Source organism: Nomascus leucogenys, chromosome 11 (assembly GCF_006542625.1).
Source record: "Nomascus leucogenys isolate Asia chromosome 11, Asia_NLE_v1, whole genome shotgun sequence".
Lineage (NCBI taxonomy): Eukaryota > Metazoa > Chordata > Mammalia > Primates > Hylobatidae > Nomascus > Nomascus leucogenys.
This window is the reverse complement of record NC_044391.1, coordinates 88,611,505-88,628,826: the sequence shown is the minus strand read 5'-3', so window position 1 is coordinate 88,628,826 and position 17,322 is coordinate 88,611,505. Positions and strand designations below refer to the sequence as shown.

At 37.4% G+C, this 17,322-nt stretch overlaps 1 protein-coding gene across 2 annotated transcripts in view; it reads left to right on the top strand.

The window, feature by feature from the left end:
* The window catches only part of WDR49 (WD repeat domain 49), a 174,344-nt gene that overhangs the window by 127,039 nt on the left and 29,983 nt on the right, over window positions 1-17,322 (top strand). For both annotated transcript variants that reach the window (XM_030822787.1, XM_030822786.1), the window contains exons 15-16: window positions 238-435; window positions 5,731-5,900. In XM_030822787.1, the coding sequence (XP_030678647.1) occupies window positions 238-435; window positions 5,731-5,900 (368 nt within the window). The remainder of the gene's footprint in view (window positions 1-237; window positions 436-5,730; window positions 5,901-17,322) is intronic.

Genomic DNA, 17,322 nt, shown 5'->3' with positions numbered 1-17,322 from the left:
CTTCCTCCTTCCCCACTAGTTCCTTTTTTTTTATTTCCCAAGTAGTCAGATAAGTTAGAAACCTTTTTTTAATGTAATTTCATTTTCTAGACTCTTTTATCATGAACTTTTCTTTTGCATTTGGATCACAGGTTATTGTTCCCAAGTTTGAAAATTGGCCTTTTTTTAAAAGTGTTATGTCATTGTAATAATTTCATATTTGAATTTTTTAGAGTTCTGGTATTTCTTTTCATTCAGGAGTACTGTCTTAACTCCAGTAAGAACAAAATCACCAAGGCCCCAACTCTGATAAGATCATTCCAACCTCATGAGGACCGAATAAGTTCCTTAGAGATGTGTGAGCCAGGTGGTCAGTTACTGATTATCTCCTCCTCTGCAGACTGCAGTATTTGTGTGACTGGTGTCTGCAATGCTCCTGTTTGGATCTTTGGTCAGGTAGAAATATTGCTTCTTTATTATTCTAGTATTTACTTGACATTTAGTATTAACTTGGGCTGATTTCTATTTGAATCTTATCAACTGTTTAATGTTCATTAGTCATGAAAATACTGACAACATTTCCGAAGCAGTAGCTCCAGGTGACTCTTGTCCTGTTTTCCATTAACCAAGACAGTTCTATCAATCGGAAGACACCAGAGACATGAAAAGATGGGGGCTCCGTGCAGCTCAAAATATTCCAAGATTTCTGAGAAAAAATTCTCCTCTAAAATAAATTCCTTCAATTTCAAAATTAGTAAAAGTTCAACGTGGATAAAATGATACTAAAAAGACAGGTGATTATGTAACTGTTAACTAAGAATGTAATAATCAAATGTAGAAAATTTTAGGAAAAAAAATCCAATCATCCTATTCATTATCTGGTTTACTGCCGCAAATAATAATAGTTAACATTTGCTGAGTTTTTCTTGTGTATGTGGGGCACTGTTCTAAGATTTTTTTCAAGATTTAACTCATTTAATCTTCACAATTGCTCAACCCAGGAGGGAGCAGCTCTCACAATTCCCATTTTACAGATAAGGAAAGAGAGGCACAGAGAGTTTGAATAAATCGCCTGAGCTCACAGAAGCTAATCGTGGTAGAGTTTTGCTTTTAACTCAAGTTGGGTCACTTCAGAGCTCACATTTTTAACCCCTTTCTCAAGATCCAACTTGCTCCTGCCTATGAAATGGAATGGAAGTGGGGGGCATGAATGAAAGGAAATATTTAGTCTCATATTTTCTGTTCTTTTTTCCTTTTGCCTTCTTGGGAACTTTTCCTGTTCCATTTGTGCTTTTGGGGACAAAATATGTTTGATTGGTTTCAACCAGTACTATTCAAACCTGGTATAAGTTTAAGGTGAAGCCTCAATATCTGTTTGGCCAGCTGATTTGGTTCTATTTAGGAGCCTCAGGTGCCAATCTTATGCCAGGAGTGTAGGCAATTCTTCTAGTGTTGGAAGACAAGGTTTGTTGTTGCTGTATTTGTAAAGTCAGTTTGATGAGGCCAATATGTGTGGAAAGAATTCTAAGCACCCCTTTAGGATGCAGAGAGTGCTGGTAAATCAGAAAATCATCTGGGAGGTGGACCCACATTGGCTAGACAATGAGAGTCTCAATGTAACACTCAGGAGCTGTATCAATCTCTTGCATTTTGTAAATAAGACAAGCACTAGACTTTTCTCAGTCAGGGAAAAAAGCGGTTAAGTGGGAACTCATATGGGTGTGTGATGAGTGAGACCGGATGGGACATGGCTGGCAGTCTGGACAGGAAAGAAGGTGGAAGCCTGCTTCGGGCCACTGAAGAAGCCAATGCATTGCTGACAGAGGCTGTGGCAAGATGAGGTGGAGATTTGAACAACAGGTGAAACAAAACGTCATCAAGTGGGTGACCTAAGAAGTTCTGTAGACATCCGGGTTTGAACCAAGAAATAACAACATTCTAGGTGTAGGTGCCATATAACCAAACAGATTATGTTTGGTTCATCCACCAAACATAATCTGTAGCTAAATTTTATTTTAATTCAGAAATGTGTGCTTGTAAAACTGCTTATTTTTGTGTTATTGATATTATTTGTCGTTTCTGTGAAGCCTTGCTTTTTCGAAGGACTTCAGACCCAAAAAGCCCTCATGAGAATAATTTTATTTTTTCCCTTCTGTTCAAGACAGGGGAAGAGTCATCAGAGCTGGGTCAGTTTTACAAATTGAAGGCTAGCAAAGCTGAGGAAAATGGTTTTCTAGTTCCTTCTGCTTGTGCTACTTTTTTTTTTTTAAAGGATTCACTTTTATCAAGCTATCTTGAATATAGGTGCCATTAGTTCCCAGATGTAGAGCAAAGAGTGTAGGGAAGAGGAAACAGAAAGGAGGGGAAAGGGAAAGGAAAAGAGGGAAAGCAAAGAGAGAGGAGAGAAGGGAAGTTTGGGTTTTTTGTTTGTTTTTTTATAAAAACAAAAATTAGGATCACTTTTATAACATAGCTATTGACCTTAGGCTGGTTTTTAGGTTAGATTTTTAAAAGTTGTACGGTATGTCTATTTCTAGAGTTGGAGAAATAGGAGTGAAGAGGATTTATTCATGAATGCATGTTTATCCCACGAAGCTGACAGGTGATTGTGGGATAAGAAGAAATTCAAATGATGCTTGGAATTCTTCAGTGCCCCACTTTGTGCACTAACTACTGTTGTGCTAGGCAGAGTTTATGTACTGGCAACTCTCCTCATCCGATTGATTTGATGTCCAGTGACTTTGATTGTGTCTGTTCATCCAGTGAATAATTAAAATTTGATTTAGTTGCCCACATTTAAACAATAATAGATTTCATGTAATTTCTCTTAAAAAAAGAGCAATCAGGCAAGAGAAAGAAATAAAGCATATTCAAATAGGCAGAGAGGAAGTCAAATTGTCTCTGTTTGCATACAACATGATTGTATATTTAGAAAACCCCATCGTCTCAGCCCAAAAACTCCTTAAGCTGATAAACAACTTCAGCAAAGTCTCAGGATACAAAATTAATGTGCAAAAATCACAAGCATTCCTGTACACCAATAATAGACAAGCAGAGAGCCAAATCATGAGCGAATTCCCATTCACAATTGCTACAAAGAAAATAAAATACCTAGGAATACAACTTACAAGGGACATGAAGGACCTCTTCAAGGAGAACTACAAATCATTGCTCAAGGAAATCAGGGAGAACACAAACAAATGGAAAAAGACTCCATGCTCATGAACAGGAAGAATCAATATTGTGAAAATGGCTATACCGCCCAAAGATTCAATGCTATTCCCATCAAGCTACCACTGGCTTTCTTCACAGAACTAGAAAAAACTACTTTAAATTTTATATGGAACCAAAAAAGAGCCCATGTAGCCAAGACAATCCTAAGCAAAAAGAACAAAGCTAGAGACATCACGCTACCTGACATCAAACTATACTACAAGGCTACATTAACCAAAACAGCATGGTACTGGTACCAAAACAGATGTATAGACCAATGGAATAGAACAGAGGCCTCAGAAATAACACCACACGTACAACCATCTGATCTTTGACAAACCTTACAGAAACAAACAATGGGGAAATTATTCACTATTTAATAAATGGTGCTGGGAAAACTGGCTAGCCATAAGCAGAATACAGAAACTGGACCCCTTTCTTACACCTTATACAAAAATTAACTCAAAATGGATTAAAGACTTAAATGTAAAACGTAAAACTATGAAAACCCTAGAAGAAAACCTGGGCAAAACCATACAGGACATAGGCATGGGCAAAGAAATCATGACTAAAACTCAAAAGCAATTGCAACAAAAGCTGAAATTGACAAATGCAATCTAATTAAACTAAAAAGCTTCTGCACAGCAAAAGAAAATATCATCAGAGTGAACAGGTAACCTACAGAATGGGAGAAAATTTTTGCAATCCATCTATCTATCTGACAAAGGTCTAATATCCAGAATCTACGAGGAACTTAAACAAATTTACAAGAAAGAAACCAAACAACCCCACGAAAACGTGAGTGAAGGATATGAACAGACACTTCTCAAAAGAAGACATTTATGTGGCCAACAAACATATGAAAAAAAAGCTCATCATCACTGGTCATTAGAGAAATGCATATCAAAACCATAATGAGATACCATTCCACACCAGTTAGAATGGCAATCATTAAAAAGTCTAGAAACAACAGATGCTGGTGAGGACATGGAGAAATAGGAATGCTTTTACAGTGTTGGAGGGAGTGCAAATTAGTTCAACCCTTGTGGAAGACAGTGTGGCAACTCCTCAAGGATCTAGAACCAGAAATACCATTTGATTCAGGAATCCCATTACTGAATATATACTCAACAGATTATAAATCATTCTACTATTAAATACACATGCACATGTATGTTTTTTGCAGCACTATTTGCAATAGCAAAGACTTGGAACCAACCCAAATACCCATCAATGATAGACTGGAAAAAGAAAATGTGGCACATATATACCATGGAATACTATGCAGCCATAAAACAGGATGAGTTCATGTCTTTGCAAGGACATGGGTGAAGCTGGAAACCATCATCCTCAGCAAACTAACACAGGAACAGAAAACCAAACACCGCATGTTCCCACTCATAAGTGAGAGTTGAACAATTAGAACACATGGACACAGGGAGAGGAACATCACTCACTGGGGCCTGTCTGGGGGGTGGGGGAAAGGGGAGGTAGAGCATTAGGATAAATACCTAATGCATGTGGAGCTTAAAACTTAGATGATAGGTTGATAGGTGCAGCAAACCACCATGGCACATGTATACCAATGGAACAAGCCTGCATGTTCAGCACATGTATCCCAGAACTTAAAGTGGAAAAAAAAAAAAAAAGAACATTTGTCATTCCTTAAGAGTAACTATGGCTTCTATGTAAAATGGGTTCTCTTTAATTCAGTGTGGTCCCTGAATTTTTTTATTGCCTTAAATACTGAGGGTGAGTTTTATTTACTATTTATTACCCATTTATTTTCTTGTATTAGGTTCAATTCATTCATTGATATTATTTGACTGGCCCTGTAGGCATTTTATTCTGCAAACACTTATGACAAGGCTGATCAATTTGCAGACCAGCCAAATATCTGCAGCATGCCTAAGGTTCCCCTCATATCTCACAGGCTGCATTCTCTGGAACATTCTGTGTGCATGAAGTGTATTGATATAAGATGAGAAAATTGGCTCTGTATTTAAAACATAAAATAGATTGTTAATGGGGAACTTTTGCTAGATGAATGCATTTTAAGAAGTGTAGCCAAATCTGTGAAAACTATTATATAACACACATAATTTTTAGAAAACAATATTTAATAACTGAACTGGCTTTTGAAAACATTTTAAGGAGAAATAAAGTACCTGAGGGAAAATTAACTGTGGCAATTCTTTAACAAAAGCTTTGTTTTGTTTTTAGTAAATATACATCTGGCTATTCAGAATTTTAAAATGGGAATGGTAAAAAATTATTTGTAGTTCATTATTATCTCTTCAGAGAATTTTTGTTTCTTACGACACGTCTCATTTTCTACCTTTATTAAAGTTACATGAATCTCTTTCATTTCCCCTGTAAAACTGTAAGCTTCTTGTGGACCAGAGTCATGTCTTCTTCATCTTCTTGTGTGTCCCACCCCAGGACTTTAATTAGTAATCCAGCATGTGGTAAACACACGTAAATGTTTGAAGAAAATAAATTTCATAAAAATAAAACAGATGTTTTCGTTTTTTTCAGGCAAAGCACTGGCATATTGAAAACTGCCTTTTCCTTCCTAAAAGAGATACTAATTTAGTGGAAAGTGAGATTCAAAAGGGAATTTCTTTATTTTCTAAGGAGGAATCTTGTTTAGACCCAACAGAACATTCTCTACTTAATAAGAAAAACAAAGATGACTCAACATACAAGTAAGTAATTTTGAACATTAGCCAGATGTCAACTGAAGTCTAGGTAAGACATAGATAAGATTGGTCCAAATTTCCTTCTGTCCTCTGTGGAATGTTCAATGACTACCTCAAGATTTCTCCAAAATCTGGGGGATTGGTAGGTGTGTATGGATGAGTGGCTTATATTATCGGGGCCATATTTGGTTCTTATTTCTTGACTACATTGATTCTTGATATGTATTAAGTGCCATCTAGTCTTTTATTTCTACTCCATCATCAATCTAATTGTGAAAATTTGCCCCTTTCTTCAAAAACTATCTATTATCTATCTATCTATCTATCTATCTATCTATCTATCTATCTATCATCTATCTATCTATCTATCTTAGAATGTGTATCAGATTTTACTCTTGGTTTTGATAAAGTGCACAGGGGTTTATGTGACGAAAGTTCAAAGAGCTTAACTTTGAATTTAGACATCACTTCCTTAAGGCTTCTCATCCCTCTATGTTGCTCAGACATTCTTCTCTTCATATCACTCTGCTAGATTCCATATTTATATTCCATTTATGCTCTCATGTCAAGGAGTTTAGTTCTTTTGTTTTCTACACTTTTGCTAAACCATGCTCGCGTAACTTACCTTTCATGCTAAATGGCTATTTTATTCTTGTAGAGATAGATATCTGAGCTTATTACTTGGAGAATAATAAAAATATTTTGGTGCTTTTGATTTATTATCTGTTCAATGTAAGAAAAGAAATGGGGTTTACTCAGAGCTGACAAGAAAATAGTCATTCTATAAAACTCCCACCATGCTTTAATTCATTGCTTCTGTAACATTCTGTGTTAAACAGGTGAAACACCAGAGAGAACTGTCTTTTCTTCTTCCCTTTAACTCACTAGTCACAGTTTTCCTTTCATTGAGGATATGAAGGCAGGATGGGAAGAAGGAGAAAGGTAGCATTGCTGTTCTTGAGGCTTGGCAGATGTGCAAAGCATTCTCTTTTTTCTGGGAATATAGTTGAGGGTTCTTTGATGACCCCACTCAGGAATCTCTGCATTGCACATTTCCAAACTCATGAACTCTGGCTAGTTTCTTATGGCTCACCTCCTCCAGCTCATGCCCCTTGTAATACACATCACAGTGTTCTCTGTTACAGTCCTGCACATTGCCAAGCCTCCCCTCTTGCACAACTCCTGGTTTAACTTCTGCTTGGCCTGTAGGAAACTCAAACATTTTGCAACACCAACTTTTCCACTGTTTCCCCACTGTCCCTGCAACTCCAGGTACAGCTTTTTGCCTGTAGACTTCTTCAGGTGTTAGCGAGACACAGGTCTGCTGTGTCCCTCTCATTGTTACCGTAGAGGACTACCTTAAGCTATTTGGACTATGTGATAGAGGCTAGAAATGAAAAAGAGAAAAGCTTTCCTCCCCTCCAATGGGAATGGGTCTCAATTCACACGTAAGACTCTCTCTGATGCAATCATCGCTTATAGTTTCCGCATCTTTTGTTTATATCTTAAAGTGATGGTTGGCTTAAGTGTCACAAGATCAGTTTTGGAGCTACCTTCTAGGCAAAGTGACCCTGCACACAAGGAGTCTAACCACCTCATTTTGGCATGTAGAAATACTTTTGTATTAAACATCTCAATAAATTACTTTGCTTTCAAACTTTCTGAACCTCTGCTGACACATAGATAGAAGAAAAAAATTCCCCTTTAGCATTCTGTTATGCTAAATTACTTTGGTATTTGTTCTTCCATTTCCTTGAATTATGGCTTGCAGAAATGTCAAGTGGCATTTTACATTTAGGCAGAAGGATATTTTCAATTTAGAAATCTAGCATGAGCAATTCTGTACAATCACAGAATGCTGGGAATGGAAAGACTTTACATAGGATAAAATGTCCCCGCCCACCTACCCTACTCAATCTTACAGACGAAGAAATGAAGTTACCTTAGGGTAACACAGATAGATCATTTTTTTCTCTTTCCATCACATGCATAGCAGAGTGAAGGCAAGTATTACAGATTCCTGTTTAAGAGTATTTCAGCCAATATACTAATTTCCCATTCCTTATGACAAACTCAGTTATGCTTTAAACATTTTTTTTTTTTTTTTTGAGACTGTCTTGCTTTGTCGCCCAGCTGAAATGCAGTGGTGCGACCACAGCTCACTGCAGCATCAACTCCCTGGCTCAATCAATCCTCTCACCTCAGCCTCCCAAGTAGCTGGGACTACAGGCGTGCCACCACACCCAGTTTGCACACACACACGCACACATTTTTTTCTGTATAGACGGGGTTTTGTCATGTTGCTCAGGCTGGTCTCAAACTCCTAGGTTCAAGTGATCCTTCCACTTCACCCTCCCAAAGTGCTTGGATTACAGATGTGAGCCATCACTCCCGTCCTAAACACTTTTTTAAACCAATCTTTTCCTAGATTCAAACATTGGCAATTTGAACTCTTTACTTCTTTCCTGACTTCATTTTCAGTTAATTTTATTTTCTATTGTTCCTGGAAACTTTGTATTATGAAAATCAGTGCTGATATATAGGGTTTTTTAAAAATTTATTTTAATTTCTGGGGTACATCTGTAGGATGTACAGGTTTGTTACATAGGTAAACATATGCCATGGAGGTTTGCTTCACCTATTGACCTATAACCTAAGTATTAAACCCAGCATGCATTAGCAATTTTTCATGATGCTCTCCCTCCCCCATCCCCCACCCCTGGACAGGTTCCAGTGTGTGTTGTTCCCCTCCTTGTGTCCATGTGTTCTCATTGTTCAGCTCCCACTTTTGAGTGAGAACATGTGGTGTTTGGTTTTCTGTTCCTGAGTTAGTTTGCTGAGGATAATGGCTTCCAGCTCCATCCATGTCCCTGCAGAGGACATTATCTCATTCCTTTTTGTGGCTTTACAGTATTCCACGGTGTATATATACCATCATTTTCTTTATCCAGTCTATCATTGATGGACATTTGGGTTGATTCCATTTATTGGCTATTGTGAATAGTGCTGTAACGAACATATGCGTGCTTGTATCTTTATAATAGAATGATTTATATTCCTTTGAGTATATACCCAGTAATGAGATTGCTGGGTCAAATGGTAGTTTAAATACTATTTCTGGTTCTAGGTCTTTGAGGAATCACCACACTGTCTTCCACCATTTCCACCATGAGTGAACTAATTTACATTCCCACCAATAGTGCAAAAGCATTTGTATCTCTCTGCAGCCTCACCAGCATCTGTTGTTTCTTGACTTTTTAATAATTGCCATTCTGACTGGCATGAGATGGTATCTTACTGTGGTTTTGATTTGCATTTCTCTAATGATCAGTGATATTGAGCCTTTTTTCATTTGTTTGTTGGTTGCATAAATGTCTTCTTTTGAGAAGTGTCGGTTTATGTCTTTGCCCACTTTTTAATGGGGTTGTTTTTTTTCTTGTACATTTGTTTAAGTTCCTTGTGGACTCTGACTACTAGCTCTTTGTCAGATGGATAGGTTGCAAAAATTTTCACCCATTCTGTAGGTTGTCTGTTCACTCGGATGACAGTTTCTTTTGCTGTGCAGAAGCTTTTTAGTTTAATATCCCATTTGTCAATTTTTACTTTCATTGCAATTACTTTTGATGTTTTCATCTTGAAATCTTTGCCTGCGCCTATATCCTGAATCATATTGCCTAGATTTTCTTCTAGGGTTTTGGGTTTTACAATGAAGTCTTTAATCCATTTTGAGTTAATTTTTGTATAAGACGTAAGGAAGGAGTCCAGTTTCAATTTTCTGCATATGGCTAGTCAGTTCTCCTAGCACCATTTATTAAATAGGGAATCCTTTCTTCATTGCTTGTTTTCATCAGGTTTGTTGAAGATTGGATGGTTGTAGATGTGTGGTCTTATTTCTTAGTTCTCTATTCTGTTCCATGGGTTTATGTGTCTGTTTTTGTACAAGTACCATGCTATTTTGGTTACTGTAGACCTGTAGTACAGTTTAAAGTTGGGTAGCCTGATGCCTCCAGCTTTATTCTTTTTGCTTAGCATTGTTTTGGCTATACAGGCTCTTTTTTGGTTCCATATGAATTTTAAAATAGTTTTTTTCTAATTCTGTCAAGAATGTCAAGAGTAGTTTGACGGGAATCTATAAATTACTTTGGGCCGTATGGCCATTTTCAAGATATTGATTCTTTCTGTTCATGATCATGAAATGTTTTTCCATTTGTTTCTGTCCTCTCTGATTTCCCTGAGCAATGGTTTGTAGTTCTCCTTGAAGTGGGTTCTTCACTTTCCTTGATAGCTGTATTCCTAGATATTTTATTCTCTGTAGCAACTGTTAATGGGAATTCATCTGTGATTTGGCTCTCTGCTTATCTGTTATTTGTGTATAGGAGTGCTTGTGATTTTTGCACGTTGTTTTTGTATCCTGAGACTTTGCTGAAGTTGTTTATCAGCTTAAGAAGCTTTTGGGCTGAGTCAGTATGGTTTTCTAGATATAGTATCATGTCATCTGCAAACAGAGAGAGTTTGACTTCCTTTCTTCCTATTTGAATACCCTTTATTTCTTTCTGTTGCCTGATTGCCCTGGCCAGAACTTCCAATACTACCCTAAATAGGAGTGGTGAGAAAGGGTATCCTTGTCTTGTGCCAGTTTTTAAGGGGAATGCCTCCAGCTTTTGGCCATTCAGTATGATATTGGCTATGGGTTTGTCATAAGTGACTCTTACTATTTTGAGATATGTTCCTTCAATACCTACTTTATTGAGAGTTTTTAACATGAAGAAATGTTGAATTTTATTTCAGGCATTTTCTGTACCTATTGAGGTAATCATGTGGTTTTTGTTCTTAGTTTTGTTTATGTGATGAATTACATTTATTGATTTACCTACATTGAGCCAGCCTTGAATCCTGGGGATGAAGCCAACTTGATTGTGGGTGGATACGCTTTTTGATGTGCTGCAGGATTTGGTTTGCAAGTATTTTATTGAGGATTTTTGCATCGATGTTCATCAGGGATATTGGCCTGAAGTTCTTTTTTTGTTGTTTTGTTTTGTCTTGACCAGATTTTGGTATCAGGATGATACTGAGCTCATAAAATGAGTTAAGGAAGAGTCACTCCTTTTCAATTGTTTGGAATAGTTTCGGAAGAAATGGTACCAGCTCCTTTTTGTATCTCTGGTAGAATTCAGCTGTGAATCACTCTGGTCCTCGGCTTTTTTGGTTGGTAGGCTATTTATTACTACCTCAATTTCAGAACTCATTACTGGCCTATTCAGGGATTCAACTTCTTCCTGGTTCAGTCTTGAGAGGGTGTTTGTGTCCAGGAATTTATCCATTTCTTCTAGATTTCTTAGTTTATTTGCATAGAAGTGTTTATAGTACACTTTGATGGTTGTATTTCTGTGGGGCCAGTGGTGATATCCCCTTTATCTTTTTTTATTGTGTCTATTTGATTCTTCTGTCTTTTCTTTATTAATTTAGCTAGCAATCTATCTATTTTATTAATTTTTTTTCAAAAAGCCAGTTTCTGGATTTTGATATTTTGAAGGGGTTTTTGTGTTTGTGTGTGTGTGTGTGTGTGTGTGTGTGTATCTCCTTCAGTTCTGCTCTGACCTTGGTTATTTCTTGTCTTCTGCTAGCTTAGGGGTCTGTTTGCTCTTGGTTCTCTAGTTCATTAGTTGTGATGTTAGGATGTTGATTTGAGATCTTTCTAGCTTTTTGATGTGGGCATTTGGTGCTGTAAATTTCTCTCTTAACACTGCATTAGCTGTGTCCCAGGGATTTTGGTACATGGTCTCTTTCTTCTCATTAGTTTCAAGGAACTTCTTAATTTCTGTCTTAATTTCATTACTTACCGAGGAGTCATTTAAGAGCAGGATGTTCAACTTCTATGTAGTTGTGTGGTGTTTAGTGAGTTTCTTAATATTGAGTTCTAATTAAATTGTGCTGTGGTCTGAGAGACTGTTATGATTTCAGTTCTTTTGTATTTGCCGAGGAATGTTTTACTTCCAATTATGTGATCAATTTTAGAGTAAGTGCCAGGTGGCACCAAGAAGAAGTATATTCTGTTGTTTTTGGGTGGAGATTTCTGTAACTCTTTATCAGGTCCACCTGATCTAGAGCTGAGTTCAAGCCCTGAATATCTTTTACACTTTCTGTCTCAATGATCTGTCTAATATTGAGAGTGGGGTGTTAAAGTCTCCCACTATTATTGTGTGGGAGTCTAAGTCTCTTTGTAGGTCTCTAAGAACTTGTTTTATGAATCTGGGTTCTCCTGTATTGGGTGCATATATATTTAGGATAGTTGGCTCTTCTTGTTGAATTGAACACTTTACCATTATGTATTGCCCTTCTTTGTCTTTTTTGATCTCTGTTAGTTTAAAGTCTGTTTTGTCAGAAACTAGGATTGCAAGCCCTGCATTTTTCCTGCTTTCCATTTGCTTGGTAAAATTTCCTCCATTCCTTTATTTTGAGCCTATGTGTGTCTGGCATGTGAGACACATCTTTTGAAGACAGCACACCAATGGGTCTTTACTCTTTATGCCATTTGCCATTCTGTGTCTTTTAATTGGGGCATTTAGCCCATTTATATTTAAGGTTAATATTGTTATGTGTGAATTTGATTTTGTCTCCCTGATGCTGGCTGGTTATTTTGCAGACTTATTAATGTAGTTTTCTTCATAGTGTCATTGGTCTGTGTACTTCAGTGTGTTTTTGTATTGACTGATAATGGTTTTTCCTTTTCATATTCAGTGCTTCCTTCAGGAGCTCTTGCAAGGCAGGCCTGGTGGTGATGAATTCCCACAGCATTTGCTTGTCTGAAAACAATCTTATTTCTCCTTTGCTTATTAAGCTTAGTTTGGCTTGATATGGAATTCTGGATTGGAAATTCTTTTCTTTAAGAATGTTGAATATTGCCCTCCTCCCCCCAATCTCTTCTGGTTTGTAGAGTTTCTGCTGAGAGGTCCACTGTCAGTCTGATGGGCTTCCCTTTGTAAGTGACCTGGCCTTTCTCTCTGGCTGCCTTTTAATTTTTTTCCTTCGTGTTAACCTTGGAAAGTCTGATGATTATGTGTCTTGAGGTTGATCTTTTCATGTAGTATCTTACTGGGGTTCTCTGGATTTCTTGAATTTGAATGTTGGCCTGTCTTACTAGGTTGAGAAAGTTCTCCTGGATGATATCCTGAAGTATGTTTTCCAACTTGTTTCCATTCTCTCCATCTCTTGCAGGTACCACAATCAGTCATAGGTTTGGTTATATAATCTCATAGTTCTTGGAGGCTTCATTTGTTCTTTTTCATTCTTCTTTCTCTAGTCTTGTCTGCCTGTCTTATTTCAGCAAGATAGTCATCAAGCTCTGAGATTCTGTCCTCCCCATGGACTATTCCGCTATTGACACTTGTGATTGCATTGTGAAGTTCTCTTGTTGTGTTTTTCAGCTCTTTCAGGTCATCTTGGTTCCTTTCTGAACTAGTTATTCTGGCTAACAGCTCCTGTAATGTTTTATCGTGGTTCTTAGCTTCTTTGCATTGTGTTAGAACATAGTCTTTTACCTCAGTGAAGTTTGTTATTACCCAGCTTCTGAAGCCTACTTCTGTCAATTCATCCATCTCAGCCTCAGCCTAGTTCTCTGCCCTTTCTGGAGAGGTGTTACAATCATTTGGAGTAGAAGAGGCATGCCGGCTTTTTGAATTTTCAGCGTTTTTGTGTTGATTTTTTTCTCATCTTTGTGGGTTTATCTACTTTCAATCTCTGAGGCTCCTGACCTTTGGATGAGGTTTTGTGGGGTCTTTTTTGTTGATGTTGTTGCTTTCTGTTTGTTTTTCTTTTAACAGTAAGGGCCCTCTTCTGCGGAGCCCCTCTTCTGCAGTTTGCTGGGGGTCCACTCTAGACTCCACTTACCTGGGTCCCTCCTGCACCTGGAAGTATCACCAGTGGAGGCTGCAGAAGAGCAAAGATGGCTGCCTGCTCCTTCCCCTGGGAGATCCATCCCAGAGGGGCACTGACCTGATGCCAGTGGGAGCTCTCCTGTATGAGGTTTCTGGTGACCCCTGTTCGGAGGTCTCACCTACTCAGGAGGCACGGAATCAGGGACCCTCTTAACGAAGCACTCTATCTGTCCCTTGGTGGAATGGGTGTGCTGTGCTGGCAGGAATTCCACTTGTCTCGACTGCCCTGATTCCTCAGAGCCAGCAGAAGGAAAAACTAAGTCTACTGAACCAGAGACCATGGCCACTGTTTCCTCCAGGGGCTCCATTCCAGGGAGATCAGAGTTCTGCCCGTAAACCCCTGGCTGGAGTCACTGAAGTTCCCACAGGGAGGCCCCACCCAAAGAGGAGGGATGGATCTGGGTCCCACCTAAAGAAGCAGTTGGCCACGATCTGCCACAGCCACTGTGCTGCACTGTGGGGAATTTCTCCCAGGCCAAACTGCCCAGTCTCCCCAGCACCAGCAGGGGAAAACAGCCGATCAGAGCCACAGTGATGGTGACCGCCCCTCCCGCTGGGTACTTGGTTGTCTTAGCTAGTCTCCAGCGTTCTGCCACTGGCTGCAACCCAAGCGGTCACCAAGAATCTGCACAGTTCTGTGCTTGGAACCCAAGGCCCTGGTGGTGTGGGCTCACAAGGTGATCTGATCCATGGGTTGCACAGATCCGTGGAAAAAACATGGTTTCCCTGGGGGGTAGCTCAATCACTCACCAATATATAGGTTTTATAGTTCACAGACTTCTCTTAAAACTGGAGCTTTGTGGTCTACCAGATTAAATAGGAGTACAGCAAACTGATCTTCTCATGTTGATTATAAGATTATATAGGCGTTGGTAGACTTCTGGGGGTGAGAGGCAAAGTTATTTCTACTGTACAGCATTTTGTAAAATGAAAAAATAAGGCATCAAAAAGTACTTGTGATCTTTAAAATTTTTGTCTTAATCTAATTCAGATGAGACCGGATTGATATAATTTTAAGACTTTGTAATAATGAGATAGTATAGAAAAATGTCATTTAGGAATTAAACTAATAAAACAAGGGTTAAAAACATATCCTCAGAATTGATTATCATGTACATCCTTCAGTTCTCCCAGAAATATGATCAGGAATCCTTTGCAGAAATTATACAAACACAATAAAATTGTCAGCTGTGGAATGTCCTTTGAGCTTTCCATCTAATACAGAATATATTATAAATCATTTTATTTTTAAGAAATATTGTTCTGAAGAATGTGCCCCTTTACCTAGTCAGATTGGTAAATTCAAGGAGAGAATCATGCTAGCTCTCATCCATATGAAAAAATATGAAAGAAATATAAAAATGTGAAAGAATTTAGACTACAGGAGAAAAAGTACACTTGGTGTGTATATGCAGGTGGGGGTATGTTTAGACGGAGGGTGGTGCACAGGAAGAAAGATGAAGGAAAACAGAAAAAGTCTAAAGAAAATGGAAGGAACAAGAAATATGAAGAAAAAATTAAGTGTCTTAAAGCTATTTTCTCATTTTAACACCTAAGAGTCTCTTTCCAGGTTAAAAAATCGGGGTGTATATTATCTTTTGGCTTATACAAACATACGTGGTTTTTTACAGGGCTGAAAGTATTTTATAACACTATTTGTGAGAAGTAGGTAGATGGTAAAGAATTATCTTCAATTTAAGTCCTGGGGAGATGAATATAGAATTTAAGAGATTAATAGAAAGGCCTAGTTCTAAGTTAACAGTTGATATGGAGAAATAGATTTATCCTTTTCCGAGAGTCTGCAAAACTCATACTAGCTTTAAAAAACTTCTAAAAAAACATAAGTGAAGGGATAAAATAGTAAAAAAAAGTACAGTGAACATATATTTTTCCTATTTGTTTTCTGGACTCATGTAAAATTATCTAATCTAGGAAAATTATAGATAAAATGAATTTAGAAAATACAGTTTCAGAATATTTCCTTATTATAAAATTAATACAGGGATTACAGGCAGGTGCCACCATGCCCAGCTCATTTTTGTATTTTCAGTAGAGACAGGGTGTCATCATGTTGGCCAGGCTGGTCTTGAACTCCTGACCTCATGATCTGCCCGCCTCGGCCTCCCAAAGTGCTGGGATTATAGGCCTGAGCCGCTGTGCCTGGCCAAAAATAATACATTTTTATTACGGGAAAATTTGGAAGCACAAATAAGCAAAAGGTGAAAATATCTGTGGTAAAGCCATTGTTAACATTAGGCATTGCACTTTTAAGACCTTGTTTTAGGCATACTTACAACAATGAAAAAATGTATATTTGATAAAAATGGAGGCTTAGTAGACACAGTTTATAACCTGTTTTGTCACTCAAAAATATGCAGTAAGCACATTTTCATATTAGTTAATATGAGTATCCATGGACAACATTTATAATGACTTGTAGCTTTTTAACCATTTTCTTTATTTCAAATATGTAGATTGTTTACAAATTTTAACTGGGAAAACAGTTCTTTAAATACCTTCATGTGCACATATTAGAATATCTTATTGAATTCATAATTAGAATAAATTCTTTGAAGAGGAATTGCTGAGTCAAAAGGCATAAAGGCCTTTGGGTCATCTTGCTAAAGGTCATCTTGCTGTCTGGACATGCCAGCTCTCCCTCCAGCAGCAATACAAATGGTTGCTTTCCTGCCTTTGAACCAAGAATGGATGTTATTGCTGTCTTAAAACTGTTGCTATGATATCTTATTGTTTTAAACTAGAGTTTTTGATTATTTGTGAAAGTAAACATTTTTCAGGTTTATTAACCTTTAATAATTCAAAAATAAATTTTAAAGGGATATTCAAAGTCTACTAGACTAACTCCTATGGCATCTTTAAGAGAAACACATCCCAGCCTTTTTGAATAGTTCCTATATGACACACTCACACCTCACATATACCCTTCTCTATTATGGAGCTATTCTTAATGTCTCTAATGTTAAGTAAAATCCATCTGTAGAACTCTCACTTATTGATCTTCATTCTTATTCTAGAGCAACAAAGAGCATAAAGAGCATAAACTACTCCATTTTTTATTATCTGACACATTTTCCTTTGGTTACCATTTAAAAAATTGCTTATCTGGAAGGGATTCATTATTAGAAATGAGTATAAAGAGTCAGATGAGAAATGAAACAAAAATTTCACTAGTTTCCCAGTAAGTTTATACAAGGCAGAAGGCACACCTCAAATTAATGTTTCTTAAACATGGAAAATAATTATGATGTTTTAAATTCCATGTTGTTGTTAGGAGGGAACTGATATTTAATATTATTTAAATGCTATTGATTACCTAATTATTCTGTCAGTAGATTTCATGTGAGAAATTAAATTAGAAAATAGATAAATAGCTATAAGAAAAATTACACAAAATATTAAAGTCCCATTTTAAATTAGGCTTTATGTGATGTAAATACTTGAAGAATTGGCAGTCTACTTTCACCAACAATCTG